This window comes from Anser anser (assembly GCF_964211835.1).
Source record: "Anser anser genome assembly, chromosome: 19".
Lineage (NCBI taxonomy): Eukaryota > Metazoa > Chordata > Aves > Anseriformes > Anatidae > Anser > Anser anser.
In genome coordinates this window covers 6,598,033-6,619,232 of record NC_139740.1, presented here as the reverse complement: position 1 = coordinate 6,619,232, position 21,200 = coordinate 6,598,033, and the positions used below count along the sequence as shown (strand labels likewise).

The 21,200-nt window shown below is 43.1% G+C and overlaps 2 protein-coding genes across 5 annotated transcripts; both read right to left on the bottom strand.

Annotated features, from left to right (window-relative positions):
• Positions 1-339: 339 nt before the first annotated feature.
• On the bottom strand, positions 340-8,869 carry CD7 (CD7 molecule). 2 transcript variants are annotated; one of them, XM_083805658.1, is made up of 5 exons: positions 7,991-8,869; positions 5,741-6,133; positions 3,913-4,251; positions 2,468-2,577; positions 340-1,397 (listed from the first exon to the last, which is right to left on the bottom strand). In XM_083805658.1, exons 1-5 carry the CDS (start codon positions 8,061-8,063, stop codon positions 1,287-1,289), a joined length of 1,026 nt encoding a protein of 341 aa, XP_083661784.1. In that variant the 5' UTR covers positions 8,064-8,869; the 3' UTR covers positions 340-1,286. The 2 variants fall into 2 exon arrangements, with proteins under 2 accessions (XP_083661784.1, XP_083661785.1); XM_083805659.1 differs by lacking the exon at positions 7,991-8,869 and adding an exon at positions 7,871-7,987.
• A 329-nt stretch (positions 8,870-9,198) lies between these two features.
• On the bottom strand, positions 9,199-20,338 carry LOC310884206 (uncharacterized protein). 3 transcript variants are annotated; one of them, XM_083805663.1, is made up of 6 exons: positions 19,948-20,338; positions 15,150-15,349; positions 14,019-14,330; positions 13,105-13,254; positions 12,513-12,629; positions 9,199-11,223 (listed from the first exon to the last, which is right to left on the bottom strand). In XM_083805663.1, the coding sequence occupies exons 2-6, from the start codon at positions 15,310-15,312 to the stop codon at positions 11,105-11,107; spliced, it is 861 nt and encodes a 286-aa protein (XP_083661789.1). In that variant the 5' UTR covers positions 15,313-15,349; positions 19,948-20,338; the 3' UTR covers positions 9,199-11,104. The 3 variants fall into 3 exon arrangements, with proteins under 3 accessions (XP_083661789.1, XP_083661788.1, XP_083661790.1); XM_083805662.1 differs by having other exon boundaries at positions 12,507-12,629; positions 19,948-20,333; XM_083805664.1 differs by having other exon boundaries at positions 12,507-12,629; positions 15,150-15,300; positions 19,948-20,321.
• Positions 20,339-21,200: the final 862 nt, after the last annotated feature.

Below are 21,200 nucleotides of genomic sequence, written 5' to 3'. Positions count from 1 at the left end.
GGGCTGTCCAAAGGATGGGCCAAGCTTCCCCAGTGCCATTTGTTTCCTCCCCATCACCATTTGAATTTTTTTTTAGCTCTTCAGAAGTCTTTTCTTAGCCACCATGAAAGGATTGCACGAGTATACATCATCCAGACTGTTCTTCAGTTTTTTTTTTTTTCAGTGATTAGTGATTCAGTGATTTTTCAAAAGAAAAAAAGATGTAGATTGTGTAAATAAAGGGGAAAATGATTATCATATCATTCTTTGAGTTATTGCTAAGTGCATTTTGCAAAAAGCCTTCATTTCACTCTATTAAAGAAATCTACATGAACCAATCCATTCAATAACTAGCACTCATTTGCAAGAGACATAAAACAGTCTTTAATACATGTACAAAAGTAGCAAGCAATTGTATAAAACCCTGGGGCTCAGACCATAATCAGTTTCCACAATCAGATTGCATTGGTTTATTCATGTAAAACTATGCGATGATTGCAGGTTCTGCAGTCAACAGACACCCCTCTGCTACAGGGGAAATCCAGAACTGCCAGCCATTTCGTTGAGCAGATTTCCCCCTCAAGTCTGGTACGCAGGATTTCACAACTGTCATTTGAAGGGAAATGACCTCTCCTGAGCAGCAGACTTGGCACAGCAAGGTCAATAATTTAATATCTACACTTGATTGCATTTTTGTGGGACCGTTCTGATCTTTGAATAGTTAAACCCACACATATCTAGCACCTCACTTCTAATGCACTCTTGTCACAAAGTTTCTGAATTCTCTTCAGAAGAGATTTTGTTGCTTTAACTTGTGAGTAATTTTAGCTATTGAGCTTTTGGGTAGACCCCATACAGATTCTTTTGAAAACTGTACTCCATTCATACGTGGATCCATTGCAAATTATTAAACAAGCCTATTATGGTCTTCCTGAGCACTTATGAAAGCTCAAAACGAGACCTCTCAAACTATCTCACCTTCCCTGAAAGGGTTATCTATCATCACGGAAACAATCCCATATATTGCATCTAGCCAAATGTACACTCCAAAAATACTGCTTTCCATACTACACTGCAAACAAATGTGCAGGGTACATGCATGTTCTGAACATGGAAAAGTAAAAGGTATTTCACAAGTGATCAAAATAAGTAAAAACAGCTTTGGAAATACAGCAGATTTTTCCTGCGATTAAAGAAGGTAGACGATAGCATTTTCAGTTCAGCTACTACATCAAGTTGCCAAGGCGGCTCTCAGAGGCACCTGGAAGGGAACAGTTGATCCATACACGGTCCCAGCCAACAGAAGCTTAAGAGTCGCTGGTGTAAACGTTAGGTTTGATGAAGGTGTTGCGTCTAGAACCATAAGACATATCTTCATACACTGTATTTGTTTTTCTTTTCTGGAAATATTTCTTCGTCTGCAAAAGAAAGCAAACAACCATTCAGAACAGAGCTTGAAAAGACCCCGACCAAGTTGCCAATTTACATCTTAGGAGTCCAGCTGCTTGAAGCAGATATGAACTGCTAAGGTTTCTCTCATAACACAATGAGGTCTTAGAGATTTAGGTGGAAATTTATGACCTAGTCATTTCAATCTGTATTGTCAGTCTGATGCAATTCCATTAAAAGTTCCTTCAAGATTTGGATGTAACTGCAGCCCCTACATAAATAATGCTTATCCTTAAACTATAGTTTGTTACCAATAACATATGAGACCAGTTCCCACAGGGTCACTTGTCTTTGCCAGGATGATATTATACCACTGGTTTTAGCAGTACTGAAGCTAAAAGCGGAGGTACAGGATAAGGGTCTGGCCTGTGAATCCTACTATGTTAGTTTTGAGTAATCTTTTTGGAGTGTAAGGATCTATCAAAGCGAAAAAAAAAAGTGTGCTTTCTACAGAAAATTGATCTAAGAAATCCCTGTAAATGAAAAGTTTCTTGGTCACCTTTTTCTCTAGGACAGGTAAAAATGTTCTCCCAGAGGTACTTTCACACACAGGGATATTTAATGACCTTGTGTTGTCCCAGATTTCCCCAAAACACTCTTATATCTAGTATAAGACGTGTGTGTATATATGTATATGTATATGTGTGTGTCTCCATTCTTGACTGACAACAAATAAGTAAAAAAAGAAGCAAAACAGAATAGTGAGTTGCCCTGTTCAGGGAAACAGATACAATGCATGGCTGCATTGTTGACTGCAGGAATTGCTTGCACTTCCCTACTGAAAGGCAAACAATATCTCATGATTTACTAAGAGCTACAGAAACATAAGACGACAGTGTTTACTTCTGAAAGTTTACATCTAGTGGACATTAAACAAGAGCAAAGAGGAGACAATACAAAGCCATGATTCCTTAGGTTTATCAGGTGTTTGCTTGACTCAATCACTATTTACAAATAATACCTTTGACTGTGACTGAAAAGGCACCTATTTAGTTAACCTGGATTCATTTTTCCTTTGGGACTGTAACAGCATACTTACCTGGACAAAGTACAGGGCGTAGCACGTCAGCACAGAAAACAGCAGCACTGCCATGATGATAAGACCATAGTAGGCCCAGGAACTATTATGGAATGCTGTCTCCTCCCCTCCTGCACGTGGAATTATATTATTAATATTAATATGAAGAGAGGTAGAATTATATTTTTATTATGGAAAAATAATTTAGGTATGTGTGGGGCTCTGGTCAGCAGGAAATCCAACGTGAACAGCATGTCCCACAGCCACATTAGTCATCCCATTAGTATTCTAGCTGGCATCCCCTCTGCTCTCCTGGAGGCAGGTGACAACTGTCAGTGGCAAATGAAGGGTCAGGGAGGAGCACTCTACCAAGGTGACAGCTTCTGTACCACAGCTCAGAAGCAGAACCACGCACTCATAATGGAAAAAAGAATAATAATGTTTACTGCAGTGTTATAGCAACGTTGAAGACTCCACCAGGAGTACATAGGAATTATACAACAGGTAGGGTTGGGAGGGTGCAAGCAGTACAGACAATTTAAAAAGTATTCTACAATGAGTAGAACAGCGCTGGTAGAAAGGGTTAGAGTTCTCTAAAACCTCAATTTAAATAACATTATATCTAGTAGTCACCCCACTGCTTTGATGTGCGGCTGTCATTTTCCCCAACTCATCTTACTAAGTTGTTGCACATATTATGGTCAGCAGTACAGCATGAGACCACAGCCTCTTTTTGCAGGCCAATCTGTAAACAGATCTTTTGCAGCTCCTAGCACCTATGTAAACCTTAGTTTAATTGCTCAAAGATCCCACCAAAACCGTCAATGCACAGGGTTCAATTGCACCAGCAATGTCAAAATCAAGTACCATACTGTTGGTTTTGGATTCATCTTAAAAAATGGCTATGACTAACTCTCAGAAAAATAAAGTCCAAGTAAAATATGCTCACAGTGTGCTCAGTATATAATAAGGATGTGTGAGATCATCTCTGTTATCTTTGGTACTTTAAGTAAATGCCCAAGGACTTGTTCTGTATTTCTTAGTATGACCTATTTTTAGGCTCAAAGACATGCTACTGTGAATAATTTGTAAAAGACATTTATTGTCACATTAAGGTCAAAGAACTGATGCTAATAGTACTGATTAGTTTCGTAAAGCAGATTATGCACACACTGAGGTGATTATTGTCTGATTTTACTTATATATATATATGTGTGTGTGTGCGCGTGTGTTTTCTTTGTTAAGATGTGGGATTGTAGCTAGTTTTCTATTTTTAAATTCCCCTCTTGTTGTACAGGGCACAGAGGAGTCTGAGCATCTCCCCAAACTTTCCTGGGTCCTGAAGGACTTTTAGTCATGAATTAGAGCTCTACCTGGCCTGACTAAAGTTCTGCGAGCTTTTAGTCCACCTCTTCTTTAGAACATGCCTATAGTTATTTATGATTAAACAAACAAAATTGCAATACCTTTAACCAGCACCATGGTGCCTCTTTGACTCACTGAGAAGAGGGAGGAATTTTTCAGCACCGTAGCACATACATACACGTCACTGTCACTTTGCTGTAGGTTGTGTAGAGTTATCACTAGTTTCTTCTCTTGCTTTGAATACTCCAAGCGATTAGCAAAAGCAGGAAAGATTTCTAGAGCTTTCTGACTTGAAACACATAGCACTCCTTCAGGTTGCATGTGAATCTTGAGCAAGCAGATCTCTTCATCTTCATATGAACTATTCAATGCACAGGTAATGCTGATAGACTGGCCTTGTTGAATATCGACAATGCGTGGCAACTGTTCAACAATTCCAGCTAAAAACAATAGAAATTGATGACTGCCACATAATTAACACACTGCTTTTTAACGAGGGAGCAAATACAGAGGTCAATGACAGAAAGAACCTAGCACAGAAATTTAGATAAAATGATTTTTTAAAGCCTGCCTTTATACATGCTTTCTGAACAGAGATATATCTCAGTGCACCCTGGAATATTTTGCTGCCCCAGGTTCCGAAAGTAGGACTGAGTGGACGGCTTACCTAATTAAAAAGGGTCTCCACCTACCTAAAAACACATGGACTGAACTCATCTAAGGAAATGAAGCTTCATCAGCTTGCTCATGAGGCATGGTTTGTTGCCTGCCTTCTCAAGTAAGATTAAGCTATAAAGCATCTGGGTACCATTGGCCTGGATGAAATCATACAAAGTGCGTGCCATCAACAGTTGAAAATGGTCTTCAAGGTAATTATTTATGGTCTGCTGTCCAATGTGGAACACATTTCACTGAGTTCCTCTAAGGACATGCCCTGTACCTTTTGACATTATCATTAACAATATGGATGAGGGAATAAGAGAATTAGACGATTTATCACTTTTGTGCAAAAGGTAATTCTGGAAAGGTTGCAGGTATTTCAAAGAAGAGGATCAGAGTCAGAAAAAGATAAGAGAATTTAGAAACATAATTTGGATTAACAGCATATAATCAACAAGGTAGAATTCATTTGAAAAAACACAGTGAAGAAGTTTGAAAAGAGAAGCCTAATAAAGAACATGGTAAGTCTTTGCAGATATAAGTGAATACTACTGACCCAGCAAATAAATTAGTTTTTAAATGCCTTGGGAACTGGAAAGGAACAAAAACCTGTAATTTTTGGCAAAGACGGTTCAGGTGAAATGTTCTTACCAGCAGGGTAGGTATGCCTGGGAATAAGCTGCTGAAGACTATAGCAGACTCAACCCTTTTCTAATTAAAATAAAAAAAAAAAGGGGGGGGGGGGGTAGGGCAAAGACAGAAAAATTCTTCCCCTAACCAGAAATGACTGCCAAGAGGAAAACGTGGCCATTCTTCAACTGTTTTCTAAAAAGATAAAAACCATGCATCCCTGTATCCACTGATGTCCAACTCACAAACCCTACCTAGCATCAGCTTTTTGGTTATTTTCGGTTTATCATTCCAGATGGAATAGCAAAACCAAAAGAGATTTGCAAAAGCTGCTACCAAAATCAGGGTTCATTGTTGGTTCATTTTCATAAAGATTTAGCAGATGGTTTTGAAAACAGCTATGGGCCCTCACTGTTTCCACCCTGCTGCCATAACACTTCTGACTCATGTGAAAGTCTTTGGAAAGTAGCTAGGATTAAATTAGTCATGAAGTGATGTTTCAGATGTTTTCTTCATCTTTTCACAGAACAGGCTTACACTTTCCTTCAAATCAGTACGTTACCTGAGCAAACATGGGTAAAGTTCTGTTAGACTGTCCCTCCCACTATGCTTTTTTCCAATCTTTGATTTAAAACATACCTCCATGTTTATTAATTCCTAACTTAACAGGTGGAACCACAGCAGCTTTCACCACTACAATGGTTGTCTTCCCATCCAGCCTGACGTGACGGCCGTTTCTTTTAATAAACCTGACGCATAGGTAGAAATTTGAATCAGATTCCTGTGCATTGAGCAGAGTTACTGTGAATTTTGCTCCTTCCTTTGAATACTTGATGCGATTCGCAAAAGCTGAAGGGACAGCTGGTTTGTTATCCTTGGGAACATATAAAACATTTTCTGGTGATACTCTAGTCCTCAAGTATGTCCCCAGTTCATTTTTTGAATTGTACATTGAGCAAGTTATGCTGACGGAGTCTCCTTCCCAAACACTGACCACGTCTGTTGACTGTTCAAGAAATGCATTTTCTTCACCTTAAAATAAGAAATGCAATAGAAATTATATCAGATTTCTTGATCTATAAATATCAAAGTAAGTTGCAAATATAATTATTTCTGTCTGTAGAACAGCTCTGAAAACCTGAACCTGAGTCTTACTATTCTTTATATGTAGTCTCTTGACTGTCCTAAACCCTAGAGTGCCTTTCATCCCCATTAACCTGCATGATTCAACACACCCCCAAAGCTCAAAAGTTTTTGGTGAAAAAAAGTGGCTTCTGTCACTCACATAAAAAATTTAGTCTGCACTGTAGGTTCCCAGTATGATCCTCTTAGCTCTTAAAATATCAGCTTCATTGAACTGAGCCCAATAATTGCAGCTGATTGAGGATCTAAATCTGGAGTTCAAAGGGATGACAAAATGACAGAACAGAAGAAAATTGTATATTTCAAAGAAAAGAAAAAAAGCTTTAGCAATATGAGGGAACTCAACAATGTAGCCTCTTAGGAAGAGAACTGCAGAAGGTATAATGTTACAGCCTATTTTAAGAAACAAAGGTATAAGAACACATAAGGAGACCCTTTGAGTTCTCTAAAGACCTGAACATCTGAAAAAAAATTAACAGAAAGTACTCATGGAATGAATAGCAAAGAACAGATCAAATAACAAATATAAAAGAAATTACATTACAAGCAAGAAAAAAGAATTGAAATATAGAGTATTGGCTATCTTGGAAGAAAACAGTATAGGAAGGGTTGAATATTCAGGTGTTCACAATCAGCGTAAGGTACCCTACATACTTAAAACAACTTATTTTAATAAGGGAACCATCACAGAAGTCAAACACAGAAAGATTGCATCACGAAAATTCAGATAATGTAGGTCAATCCAACCTGTCCAGACATGAGGACATTCTACATCCTACACTATTAAGAAAATTAAAGCAACCCAGGAGTCATCAGCAATTACCTTTCAGCAACAGAGAAATGGTGCAATGGAGAAGGCTGGAGAAGTGCAAAGCACTCCGCCTTAACAAACAGAGAAGGAAAGTCCAGGGAATTGATCCCCATCAATCAAAAATCAGAAGTTCTAAGCTGACCCCCACTTATGCGTTCTAAGAACCCAGGCAGTTAATGGCAAGCAGCCACAACCACTCAATCATTTCCTCCAAAACATAAGAGTTTTTAAAAGTCCAAAGGTTAAATTATATTTGCAGAAATCAGTATCAACTCCTCAGCAAATGACAAAAACACTTGAAAATGTTAGCACCAGTTTCAATGCATCTTCTATTCAAACCCGTTGATTTGTGGATTTTATTTATTTTTTTTTTCCTCAAGTCACCATCCTTCCCGGTTATTAACAAACAAACCAGACATCATGGGGAGAAAAGGGCTATCTGGCTGTTTGGGGCATCTTTTTCCTCAGTCTCTTCTCCTTAGAGAGCCTCACAGTTTTCCCCAACTGTGCCTCCAGCTTGTGCTCTCAATAGCTACAACAACATACAATTGATATTTCTAGTAAGGTTTTATTACACCTTCACCGATTACATGCCTAGTAAATACTAACACTCATTTCTATCCAGTAACGGGCTCCCCGTGTCAGCCTTGAGAATACATACACAATTCACGTTGAATTACTAGGAAAATAACTTCCACTATTGTTACAGAGAGTAATTTGTGTGTAGAAAAGAAAGCTTCAGAGCATAATCCTCTTTCATTTTTTTCTAAAAATGCATTGTGAAATGTTAGAGAACATTTTTTTCAGAGTACCACCTGCTTTTGTCAATGGTGAATTTCCCAGGAACATCTCTGAGAGGATAAGTTAAGGAGGAGAAAAAAATATATATATTGAAACTTGTGAAATGTAAGAGCAGCGATGTTGTATGTACGTACCACTCTGGCCAGGGACAAACAGGAGAAGCAGAAGAAAGAGAGACACAGCTGGGAGAGATGATGTCTGCAGCATTTTCCAAGGTCTTTTTAGCTGATCTTCTCAATAACCCAACTGATGAGCTGAAGATGTGAAGAAAGGATTGTGTGCCAAAACCTGGCTGATATCTTCCAGCTACATCAGCCGCTTTCTAACCGAGTTCTCTCCCTCTCCCCAGCAACTTGCTTCTTTTGTCTTCACATCACAGAGACTGTGACAGAGAGGGGAGCGACAGATTTAGAGAGAGGTGTATTTTGTTGTTGACTTCACACTGGCAACGCCCACACTTTACTACCACGGAACAACTCCCAGATGTGGGGGCTGTTACTGGAAACATAGGCACGAGCTGCAGTCGATACAGACTGTCAGTGCCCCCCAGGCTCAGCAGCCTGCCAGGTTGCAGGCTGCAATTGAAAGAGCTGGCTTTATAAGGAGAAAGTGGGAGAAAGATACTCCATTACTTCAGCTAAACCTTAAATTATTATACAAAGCCTGCTCACGCACTTGCAGGTTTGACCTGTATTTTGCCAATGACAAGCCTGTGTTCTCCAAGCAATGGTATGGTGTGCATTTTCTGAGCAGCAGCACGGTGTGTACCTCTCCCATAGCTTCACACTTAAAGACGTTCCGTTGCTGCAAGCCACCAGCAAAAGGGAAGCTCAGCTATAGCTCACATCCTACTCTCTCCCTGATAAGACAAACAGCTCTTCTTGCAGGAATGGTTCTCTCTGTGAATGTACAGGGAAAGGGAGTGTTCCCAGAGAAGTTCTTGAATGCTTGACAGCTGAGAAAAGTCATCAATCCTTGTAAAGAAACTCGAGTTCAGGTGGGTTGTGAAATGAGCTTTCAATTAGCCCTATGAAGGCTCACTACTAGATAAAAAAGCAGATGGGAGGAGGGATTCCTACTCCTGGACTTTGGTTTTGCAATACTCAAGAAGTAGATCATCACAATAATGCTGGGTTATGAGTATGGGGCTCATGTGATGGTGATGCTTCGTAAAGGACATGAACAAGCCAAAGAACAAAATGATCGATGCAGGGTTACCAGTGAACAGCCAGTTTTAAAGTTGACATGGCATTGTGATGACTACAAGAACACAAAACTAAGCTCATTAAAATAAAACTGCAACTATCAAATTATGCCATTTATTGAGTCAGGCCACCTGATATTTTCAGTTGATTTTTATTTCAGAACTATTTGCGTGGATATATTTATTTGTCAAAAGGCACATAAAGCAACATCATTCACTTGCTGAGAGCCAAGAGCATAGATCATTAAAGCCCTTTTCCCAAGACATCAGATGACTGGCATTACAGGCAAAACACAGCTCAGGAGGCGCAAATCAGAACAGCTGGGAGTGACACCTCTGACTATCACTGTCTGCAAAATCAGCAGTAGGAAGGCAGAAAAGATGAGAAGGAAAGTGTGTGCTTGGGTGAACCCCAAAGTCAGTTTGTGAATTGCATCTTGTGACAGATTTAGCTGAGCAACTGTCACTGCGCGGAACCAGGCAGGTAACCTTTATTCTCAAGACTTGACTAGCTCTCTGGCCCCAACTGGTGTTAAAGATTAGAAATTAAACTTGCACGCTATTAAACTTGAATCCCCCAAATTACCACAATATAAGTTGTCAAATAGCATGTTGTTTCTTTTTCAAAAAACTCAAAATCTGAGGGTACACAAAAAAAGAACAGTGTCAGTCATCAATTTGACCACCCTACACGCACACACGAATATGTATACACACATTTGTTTTTCCCCATTAAAAGACCACATCAGAGAACTGCGATAGCCTTTAATTTTAAGACAGTGTTTTTCTAGGTCTAGGAAAATCAGGTACGCATCACTGGAATCTCCTGAAGCCCAGCACACAGCTCAATGCATCAATGGGAATGCTTGGCACTTCCACAGAGGCTCTCGCAGCAATGACTTACAGCAGAGAAACAGAGCCAAAAGTAACACCCATGATAGCTGCACTGGAAAAATGCACGTTGAACTAATCATACTGTTGCAAAACAACACAGAAATTCCCTACTTGTATTTGAAGGACCTTCCAAAGTTTTGAGGTTAAGAAAAAAAAAAAGGTCCATAACTTTTTTGTATGCTTTTGTATACTTTTTTTTGGTATTTTTTATGTATACAGAGTCACACAACATCCTATATCCTCTGAGATTTCCTGCCGATAGTGCCAGCTTACAGGTTTATGGTTGGTTAAACCATGCAAAACATGATTCAGCAAGCATCCATCCCGCTTCGGGGATGTGCTTTTGCAATTTGGATGCTGCTGCTTTTTGCTCAAAAGCCTGATACTGGTTTGGGTATAATGCAAATTTTGAGGATTTACTCAAATCAAGCATGAGTAGTAAATCATTTGAAGATGACATGCTGCCTGAGAACTACCCTTTGGGGATCCCTGAAGTGCAGGCCCTCCTGTCTCTGCTGCACAGGACAGAGCCCGCAGAGTAGCCTTCAGCCTGCAGGTGGCTGCAAAACCAGACTTTTGGCTCAGAAGGCCAAACCGCTCTGATGAAACAAGCCGGTCACCTGTACAGGCTGGATGAGGCTCTGGAGAGCCTGAGCTAGCGGGTGGTCTTTAAGGTCCCTTCCAACCCAAGCTGTTCCATGGTTCTACAAAACTCCTCCTTGAGGAAATCTAGAACCCACCTGGGAGTTAACGGATGAAAAACTATGGCCACGCTACTGTGTTATGACATGGAAGATATGCAGAGAACATCTCCATCAGGGTTCAAGACGGCCTGCCTGAGCACAGATGCAGTTCTCCAAAGGATTTTAGGAGAACTGGTAGCTTCAACCATAAAAAGCATTGGAAGGATTCAGCTGGTTTAAGCCTGTGCTGCCGAACAAGCCATGCATCTTGTGATGCTGGGGCTCCTCAACCAAGTACCAGGAGAGGACAGTAGCCCCAGGAAGCTTCTCATATTGCTTGCAAAAGCCTGGAGTTGGATAACTAGGGCAATTGCAGTCCTTGGTGAATGCATGGGAGTGGTGAAAGTACATTTGTGAAAACTACTGTGAGGTCTTGTATAAAAGAAATGTGTTTCTTCAGGTGATGGCTAGACTTTGTTTGAGAAGGATGCTGCTGTCATGAAGGCCTGGTTTGTCTCATTTATAGATGATGCTTCAAATGGCTGTGACCTTCTGCTTTCGTAAGCCTGATTGGGTTTTATAACACCTGCAGAATTGAAGGAAAAACATCTGTGAGGCAAAGGCACAGGTCAATTTCACTGAGAAATAAAATCAAATTGCCTGTTAGGCTTGGAGATGTGAAGTCCTCAGAGAAGCTGCCCTGCCCCACCTGCTACCGTACTGCCTGTTGCTCTGAAAGAGGAAACTTTGCAGATTTGCAGCTTCTTCACCCAGAGAGTTCACAGCCTCTCTGCTGAGACCCTGCCCTGTTTCTGCAGCCATCAGCCTAACTAACTTCTACTTTACAACTAACTTCTAACCAAGTTAACCTTAAACAAATTAAATTGGAATTTCTAGTCTCTTAGAAGGAAACAACCAACTACCAGGGAAGAGCCAACAGGAGCATTTGGTTGGATGAGGTAGTTCAGTAGCTGAGAGGAGACATCTCAGCTTCTGACAATACAGCTTCAGGTCCCATAAACCTTGGAGCCAGGGATGTAGGGGAGGGAGCTGCAGGCTGAAAGGCTGTCTGTAGGGGTGTGTAAATGATCAACACACAAGTATTAAAACCACTGCAGAGTCACATAGGGGCATAGGGCTAGAGATATGGGATTAGAATCTATTAACACAGCCTTGATGCAGTGAGGAAACAGGTATCCACTGAATCCACATGGGTATCCACAATTTCTGAAAAGCTGCTTTAACACTACTGCACTTTAAGAACAGTGCACTATGCTCTCTATTCAGTCCATACAGCCCATCCCAGTCCTTTCTGTGCATATTAGCTTGTAAAAAAAAAAAAATTAAAATATACTCTTTCCTAAGTTAAAACTGCCTCTTTAGTGGGGAGAGGGGGAGAGCTGTGGAAGCAGTAACCTAAAGGATCTGTTCAGCCCCATGGTGGATGTGCAGCCATCTCCTGGGCAGAGGTCCATCTCTGCAGGGGAAGCTGCACATCGCACCTCCTTTCTCATGTCTGCTGTAGCTTGGCCCCTGCTTTCTGGGTTGCCATGTCGCAGTCTGAGTCTGCTCCACAGAGCTGGACCCCACTGACATAAGGCTGAGCAGTGCGATCACTTGGCTGCATTGGTGTGGTAGTGAGTTTATTTTGTGCTTATTTTTCGTACTAAAGCCTGCTGGTTGTGGACTGTGTCACAGCACCAAACGCAGAGCCCAGCCTCCCCTTCACAATGAGTATCACTTAGCAACTTTCTAAACAATTTTATGGAAATGAGATACAGAAAGGAAACGTTATACACTTTCCCACTCCCAAGGCTGCTTGTAAAGGCACATTACCCATGGAAAACATAACATTTTGTCAGACTGTACCTTTACCATTTCGGGTTCTTTGAACACAATACAGTGCCAGTGCTGCTGCTGCACAAACCCCAAGAATCAGGAAAGTGGCAGTAGTGCCAATTCTGTTGCTGCTGCCTGGATCTGTTGGATTATCTGCAGAGCAGGAATAAATACATGGTCCAAATGATCAAACAGGTATGCCAGGAAATGAGCCTGCCTCATAAGCAGTTATTTTAATACCTTAATAAGTGCGCGCAGGACAAGTGTCCTCTTAGCCCGGAGGTAAAGTCCCATTTGCTATTCACTCGTAAGTGGAATTCTGGAATCTTGTTGCACGCCCACCACATTCCATCTTCCCTCAGCATCCCTGTATCTATTGCTGGATAGCTACAGATACAGCCACTTATGCCTATATCCAGGACTGGTATATATGGATAAATATGCCTAGGATGAGGCACCTGCATAGGTTGGGGGAAAGCCCCTGAGTTTGGATGCTACAGCACATGTGGGTCCAAGATATGAATGTACAGAACATTCCTCCCAAAACACCTGTGAAACTACTCACAGCAAGCTATCTGAGCAAAACTGTCTCAGAGCTAAAGGCAGACAAACACATGAAGAGACTAACCTAGAGTTATATCATCAGGGAGCTTGTATGTTGAGCATCTTTTCTTGCTTTCAATGTAGCAGCTCAGGTTACTGACATATGCTTTGGTTTCATCTGTCTCTACTGCACAGCAGATTTTTTCCTCCTCTGTGATGTGATGCGCCCCATTTTCTAGGGAAGGTGAAGGATAAAAGCAGCATTAAATATAAATATGAATCATTTATAAAATTTTTAACCAAGGGCTATAAGTCAACAACTTAGATTCTTTGTGTGCCACACAAAGTTGAGGTTGCTACAATCATCCTTAGTTCAATAGGTGTCAGATTTTCTTCTCACTAAAGCTGATGAACCCTTCTATGAACCAATAGTCAAAGTCTTCAAATATGAAGATAGCAAAAAGTTTTCATAAGTAATTAAGAACATGAAATTTTAGGGGGGGCGGGAAGACACCGTTGTTCAGCGACAGGCTTGGCATCATTCAGCAGGTCATGAGCAATTGCATTATACATCACTTGCTTTTTACGCTTTGCACTCTTGGAGCCACGTCCTACGTGTACTGACAGGCATTTTCATTTCTCATCCTGACAGTCTTGTGAGAAAACTGGCAGGATTATTTACTGAATTGTACAGAAGAACAACACAGAATGGCTTGTTAGGCTAGACCTGAATTTCAGTGTATACTGACTAAAGTATATCAGATTCATACATTGCAAACCAACACAGAATTTGATCATTAGAACTGCCGTTGGAAAAAAAAAAGGTATCTTCATAAATCAGGTTAACATGTTTCACAATGAAAAAAAACAAAAACCACTCATTTTGACAAGTTAGTTTTCTCATTAATCTCACTGTCTGCCCAAATATATTACAGTTTGGTTTCATGACCAGAAAAGTATTATCTATATACTCATAGCTAGACTCCCAGCTGAGTTTACCTCCAAGCTCCAGCTTGCCACAGGATTCTCCTATTCGCCAGTCTGTCTCCCAGATGATGGCATAAACTTCGTTAAGATACTTAATTTCTTGCTGAAAGCACACAATGATGTGAGTTTCACTGGTCACCAACTGAATAATGTCATTAGATAATATCCCATTTTGTGTTTCTCCGATTATTTCAAACCTCTCGTAATTGGATAATTGGCAAATTTTGCTGTCACAATCTTTACAGCGATAAACTGTCACATTTATTTTGTTAGAGGAAGGGCCATTTGTCCCCTCAGCAGGGTAATCTCTGGACACAGCAATACCTACATGAGAAAACAAAGACAGCTATTAATCACCGGTTTCCTCCTCAGACTTCTGGGGAGTTGAGTTCTGGTGGACAAACCCAGTTGTGGCTTAGGAGACATTGTCTGCCAATGGGAAGTTTTTCTAAGGTGCTGGGTTCAGTCCCCAGAATAGTTTTTGGAGTTGAAATGTGATACAACTCCCTCACTGCTGCCTCGGGGGTTTGAACTAGGAAGCTGGCAGCCTGGGAGGTGAGTTGAGAGACATCTCCCCTCTTGAGCTAAGAGACCCCCTGCCCAGGCAGGTTCAGCCAAGTCATCCCTCCTTGTCTTCTCTCCTCCCAAAACTCCTTGGCACAATCCCACCAGGTGCATCTCCAGCACCTACGAGATCTCAGGACCATGCTGCCAGCCGAGCTGCCAGCCTGCAGCTGGATGCAGCGCCACTGACTCAGTCCGCTGTCCCCACAGGCAACAGCTTCCCAGACAAACCAGCAGGCACCGGCAGCCTGGCTGAGGTGCTGGAGCATGCCAGGGCTGGGCACTGACAGCTGACAGAGGGGTTTTGCTCTCTCAGACCCTTCTGGTAAAGGGCCAGTCCTTTAAGAAAGGATTCACCCCACCTGGCTTCAGGAAGAGCCAAAGGGTAAGTCATTCCTCCCAAGGCAGGCAGTTGTAACAGAGAAGTGAATCACCTTCCCCTTCTTAATTTCTTTTCTCACCTTAGTTGTTCTGTGCTCTTAGTTTCAGCTGGACACAACTGAGCTTTCTATTAACAGTTGAAAAGTTTTTAGCTACTGAAGCGCAGTGAGAAGCAAGGAGCTCCATCAGGAGACTCACCTGGCTGCAGAGCGGGGCCACTGAGAAGCAGCAAGCACAGCCACGGGAAGCAGGCAGAGCCCGTTTGTCTGCCTGGGAGCATGGCTCTGGTGCTGTTGGATGCTCCACGATCCTGGGGCAGGCTCACCAGGCTCCTCCTGCACTCATCTCCCTGTTCGGACATTAAATAGCATCCATTACCTCCTTTCTGTTATCTTTCCCTAGTCAAAGAGAAAAACGGCCTTCAGGCTGGGTCTGTGAAGCTTCAAGGTAAGAAAGCTGGAATTCAGGCAAAGAAACACTTGTGCTGCTCAGCTGCTATTGCACCCTGAGCTGCCTCGTGTGAATGCTGAACTCGCACCCCTTCCAGCCCTGGGCCCATGGCAGCAGCAGAAGCCACAAGGTCTTTCTGCAGAGACGGGGAAATCCCGGACAGAGGCTCCTCAAGGCAGTGGCCCCATGCGCATCACTCAGCAATAAATACAACAAATGGCTGCCACTTCCAAAACGACACCAAAAATAGACATGAAAGATGTTCTGTGCTGAATGAATGTTTAGTTTAACCCGATATGAAATATTAAGTGTTAAATGGAATTTTAATTTGGAAAAGCTGATGGGAAATATCTGTTCAAACTAAAAATAAAACCAAATAACCCTTAGGATTTCTTTCCCATGAATATCTTGGATTTAGTCAGAAAAGCATCCTAGATCATTTCAACGAACTATAACAAAAGATTATCTAGTCCAATGCCCCTGCCGGAGCAGGAACACCTAGATCACGTCACACAGGAATGAGTCCAGGTGGGTTTTGAATTTCTCCAGAGAAGGAGACTTCACAACCCCCCTGGGCTGCCTGTTCCAGTGCTCTGTCACCCTCGCCGTGAAAAAGTTTCATATTTAAGCAGAACCTGCTATTTTCCAGCTTGCACCCATTGCCCCTCGTCCTATCTTTGGGTGTCACCGAGAAGAGCCTGGCTCTGTCCTCCTGACACTCACCCTTTACATATTTTTAAAAATTAATAAAGTCACCCCTCAGTCTCCTCCAAGCTAAAGAGACCCAGCTCCCTCAGCCTTTCCTTGTCAGGGAGATGCTCCACTCCCTTATCATTCTCGTGGCTCTGCACTGCACTCTCTCAAGCAGTTCCCTGTCCTTCTGGAACTGAGGGGCCCAGAACTGGAGACAATATTCTAGATGTGGTCTCACTAACGTAGAGTAGAGGGGGAGGAGAACCTCTCTCGACTTACTAACCACACCCCGTCTGATACACGCCAGGATGCCATTGGCCTTCTTGGCCACAAGGGCACAGTGCTGGCTCATGGTCATCCGGCTGTCCACCAGGACCACCAGGTCCTTTTCTCCTATGCTGCTCTCCAACAGCTCAGTCCCCAACTTATACTGGTATCTGGAGTTTTTCTTGCCCAGATGCAGGGCTCTACATTTGTCCCCGTTATATTTCAATAAATTTCTCCCCGCCCAACTCTCCAGCCTGTCTAGGTCCCGCTGGATGGCAGCACAGCCTTCTGGTTTATCAGCCACTCCTCCCAGTTTAGTGTCATCAGCAAACTTGCTGACAGTGCACTCCATTCCCTCATCCAAGTCGTTGATGAATATATTGAATAGTACTGGTCCCAGTACCAACCCTTGATGGACTCCACTAGATACAGGACTCCAACTCAACTCCATCCCTCTGACCACAACCCTCTGGCGTCTTCCCTTCAGCCAGTTTACAGTCCACCTCACTACCCGATCATTCAGACCACACGTCCTCAGTTTAGCTGTGAAGATGCTGTGGGAGATGGTGTCAAAGGCTTTACTGAAATCAAGATAGACCACGTCCACTGCTTTACCATCATCTATCCACCTAGTTATGTCTTCAGAAAAACTATCAGGTTGGTTAAGCATGACTTCCCCTCGATGAAGCCATGTTGACTGCCTCTAATGGCCCCTTGTATCTCTGATATGACTAGAGACAATGCCAAGGATAAGTTTTCCATCACCTTTCCAGGGATGGAGATGAGGCTGACAGTTTATAGTTACCCCGGTCCTCTTTGTTGCTCTTTTTGAACACTGGAGCGACATTTGCTTTAAACCAGTCTTCAGGTACCTCTCCCGATGCCCATGACTTACCAAAGATGATGGAGAGTGGCTTAGCAATGACTTCCACCAGCTCCCTCTGCACCTATTAGGACCCATGGATTTATAGATGTCCAGATTGCTTAATTGGTCCTTAACCCAGTCCTCAGCAACCATGGCAAACTCCTCCTTTATCCTGACTTCTTCTAGGGCCTCAGGGGTATGGGGCTCCTCAGGAGAGCCTCCAGAACTATAGACTGAGATAAAGAAGGCATTCAGTAACTCCACCTTCTCTTTATCTTCTGTCATCAGGGCACCCACCTCATTCATCAGTGGGCCTACATTGCCTCTAGCGTTAGTTTTATCTGCAACAAATTGGAGACTGGCTGCAAAATTTCCCATGGAATAAAATCCGGGTCCAACCTGCAGCACCCCAAGCTCTCGATGCCCCCCACAGGGCCTGAGCCCAGGAGATGCTGGGCATGGCCCAGAGGTGCCGGTGCTGCCACCCGTCCGCTGCCACTTCGCACCACACGAGGGACCAATTCCTCTGCTCTGCGGTCACTGCTGCTGTTTTCACAAATCTTTGATCTTGCAAGAATTTCTCTGGGGACCACCAATTATTCGCACCATTCATAGCATCGCGTGAGCACAGGGTCTTCTCTCCTCCTCTGTCCATACATCTAAAATTAGTTCCAATCTTTTTTCCCCAAAGAAACCCACATCATTCAGCGCCCTTCCACACAATGTTCACTAAAGCCTGTTTCCTGCTCTGTAAACATCAGTTGGTTGTCCCTGACCCCTCCTGCCCTAAGTACCGAGGGTCTGTCACCATCTCTGGCAACATTTCTGCCTCCTCCTCCTCCTCTTTTCTTTATTTCTAAAACCCATAACCCTATCTGCAAACCCCTGCCTCCTCCCACTGCCCTGCCTTAATGATCCTCTCTTTTGGCAGGTTTCTGAGAGTTATCTTGACCACCTCCTACCACTTATTTTAAACTTTCACTAACAATAAAACACATCTAAAAAGGAACGTTTGGTTTGGACAGAAAACATTTTTTTTTTTGACAGTAAACAAGTTTTTACCCCAGCTTGCCTTCCTTTTGGGGGCAATATGAATTCCCACATTCAGAGCTGCTCAAGTTGCCTGCACAGCTGGAACAAGGCAATGCCAGACCCTAAATGCAGACAGCCACAAGCAGCAGATGATTGAAGCATCAGCTGTGTGGAGAGCCCCAACAAGGTGTTCTGGCTTTGTTTTTGAAAGGAGCTACTGGAGAACAAATCCCCCCCTGAAACTCTCCTGCTTTTCCTTCTCCCATAAATTCATAGCAAACAGGTTGCAACAGACAACTCCAGTGTTCATCAAGCCAAGAAAGAGAGTCAATAAAGCAACAGCATCACCTCCCCCGAAGGAAAGGTCCTCTTTCAACAATAAAGCTGAGACACAATGTCCTGGTGAGCCACCTGTGTTTTCCTGCCCCAGCACAAGCCAAACCAGCTCACCGCTGGGGGAGCCCCCGTTCTTCCCCAGCTGCAAACACGGCATTTCCCTGCCCCTCCTCGCTCCTCCACCCAGCAACACATCTCAGGGCTTTGCAGCTTTCTGAGCATTTTACTATGGTCAGGCAGAACGGTCTTGGTGGAATAAAACAATATATTTTCAGAAAAAGTTTATGTGTTACCCTAAGTAGCCTGTGTAAAGGACTGAAGTTTCAAACAGTTTGAAGAATGCGGTCAGAAGGAAGGAAGAAAGCGACAACAAAACAGACGAAAAAAAATCAAAGAACTTCACAAGTGGCTACGGATTTTTTTTACACTCTTAAGTTCTTTTCAGGAAAAGGAGTGGACTTTACATAACTCCAGTATTGCTTACAGTACCCGTTTCACTTTGTTGATCTGCTGACTGACACTCTCAACAAGCCTTTGCAATAAAGAAAAAACATAACCAAAATCAGAGGAAGAGGCAAAACAGCTATTTCCAGAGCAAGCCTACAAGTGCAGTTTGTTACCAGCAGTTCCAGCAAGCAATCAGCAGGACACGGTCCTTGAGCTGAGAAAACTTCTTCAGAAACCAAAATTTAAAAATTCTTCCATCACAGCCAGTGGAAAACACTGCTGAGATTTTGCACTGTTTGCAGCACATTAAGGCAAGTAGTATGAACCGTTTCCCTAGTTTCATTTCTTATATTCTAAAACTAAGGGAGAGAGCTGCAAAGATTTTTACTGCACCCTCCTGGCAAATTATCCTTTACTTGCAAGTTTAGTAGGATGACAACTTTGGTAAGGGGATGTCAGAAATACTTGCAAAGAAGTTATGAGAAAACAACCAATGGTTAACTGGATGTCAGAAAAATTATTTGGGGGTCATATGAGATGAAAATAATATAACAGATTTATTCTGTAATTTCTGCAGTCACTCCCACCTACATTAAATTGCACTAATTAATGAAGCTGTTATGTTTTTGCACTCATATCAACAATGGGACAGCAGTGCAGAGCTGCTCAAAAGCTGACAGGCGGGGCTGCAAAGCGTGGTGCTATTTGTTTGGCACAGTCACACAGAGTAGCGCACGTTTTTCCCTACAGAGAAAACACTGAATGTTTCCCTTCCACCACAGTCACGCTTTTAGTGGCCCTTTCTGAATGTCTCCTTAAAAAGAGGAACCGCTAAGTATTTGAAAGAAAAAATACCGGCTATAGACTATACACGGGACCTCCTAAAGAAAAGCACAGTACAAGTACCTCAAAAGTGATTTGTCACCAAGGAAGCCTTCAAGTGCCTCTTCCTCTGCAGCGAGCCCCGCAGCTGGAAGCTGTGGTTCCTGAGCAGCTTCTCCTTCACCCAGGACATCGAGCTCCGATTCCAAGAGCGTGGATCCCCGAGACAAAGGCAGACCGGTGGCTTTTCCCTCCTTTTAAGGGCAATTCGATTTTCACTTTCACTTCTTGCTATAGGCAGGGCAGCTGATGCAGTGTCAGCAAGGTACGTCCTGTAAAGCATGGAAGATCACAGCAGTCTTCCTGCCAAAACCTGCTCACGGTGTGTGTCCCCCGCACAGGAGCTGGGCACAAAGGCTGCTTCTCTGCATACTGCAGCAGGGTTGTGAGCTGAGTGGGTCTGAGACCTGTGCCTGGCTTTGCTACCACATAACAGGCAGAAAGTTTGCACAGACCTCAGGACAGCAAAGTAACCTCTCCATTTCCTGGAATCACCACATTTCAGGTAAAACAGGCTCACTGGCCTTGGCAAAGCACTTTGAAATTAACGCCACAGGTATTCATTTGTAGCTGAGCACTTTTTCATAGAATAATAGAATCATAGAATAGCCCAAGTTGGAAGGGACCCATAAGGATCATCAACTCCAACTCCTGGCACCGCACAGGTCTACCCAAAAGTTCAGACCAGGTGACTAAGTGCACAGTCCAAACGCTTCTTAAATTCAGACAGGCTTGGCGCAGTGACTCCTTCCCTGGGGAGCCTGTTCCAGTGTGCAACCACCCTCTCGGTGAAGAACCTCTTCCTGATGTGCATCCTAAACTTCCCCTGCCTCAGCTTAACACCATTCCCACGGGTCCTATCACTGGTGATAACGGAGAATAGGTCGCCTGCCCCTCCACTCCCCCTCATGAGGAAGCTGTCTACTACAATGAGGTCTCCCCTCAGCCTCCTCTTCTCCAGGCTGAACAGGCCAAGTGACCTCAGCCGCTCCTCATATGTCCTCCCCTCTAGGCCCTTCACCATCTTTGTTGCCCTCCTCTGGACACTCTCCAACAGTTTAATGTCCTTCTTGTACTGTGGTGTCCAGAACTGCACACAGTACTCGAGGTGAGGCCGCACCAGTGCAGAGTAGAGCAGGACAATCACTTCCCTCGACCGACTAGCAATGCTGTGCTTGATGCATCCCAGGATACGGTTGGTCCTTCTGGCTGCCAGGGCACACTGCTGGCTCATATTCAGCTTGCTGTCAACCACGACCCCCAGATCCCTCTCTGCG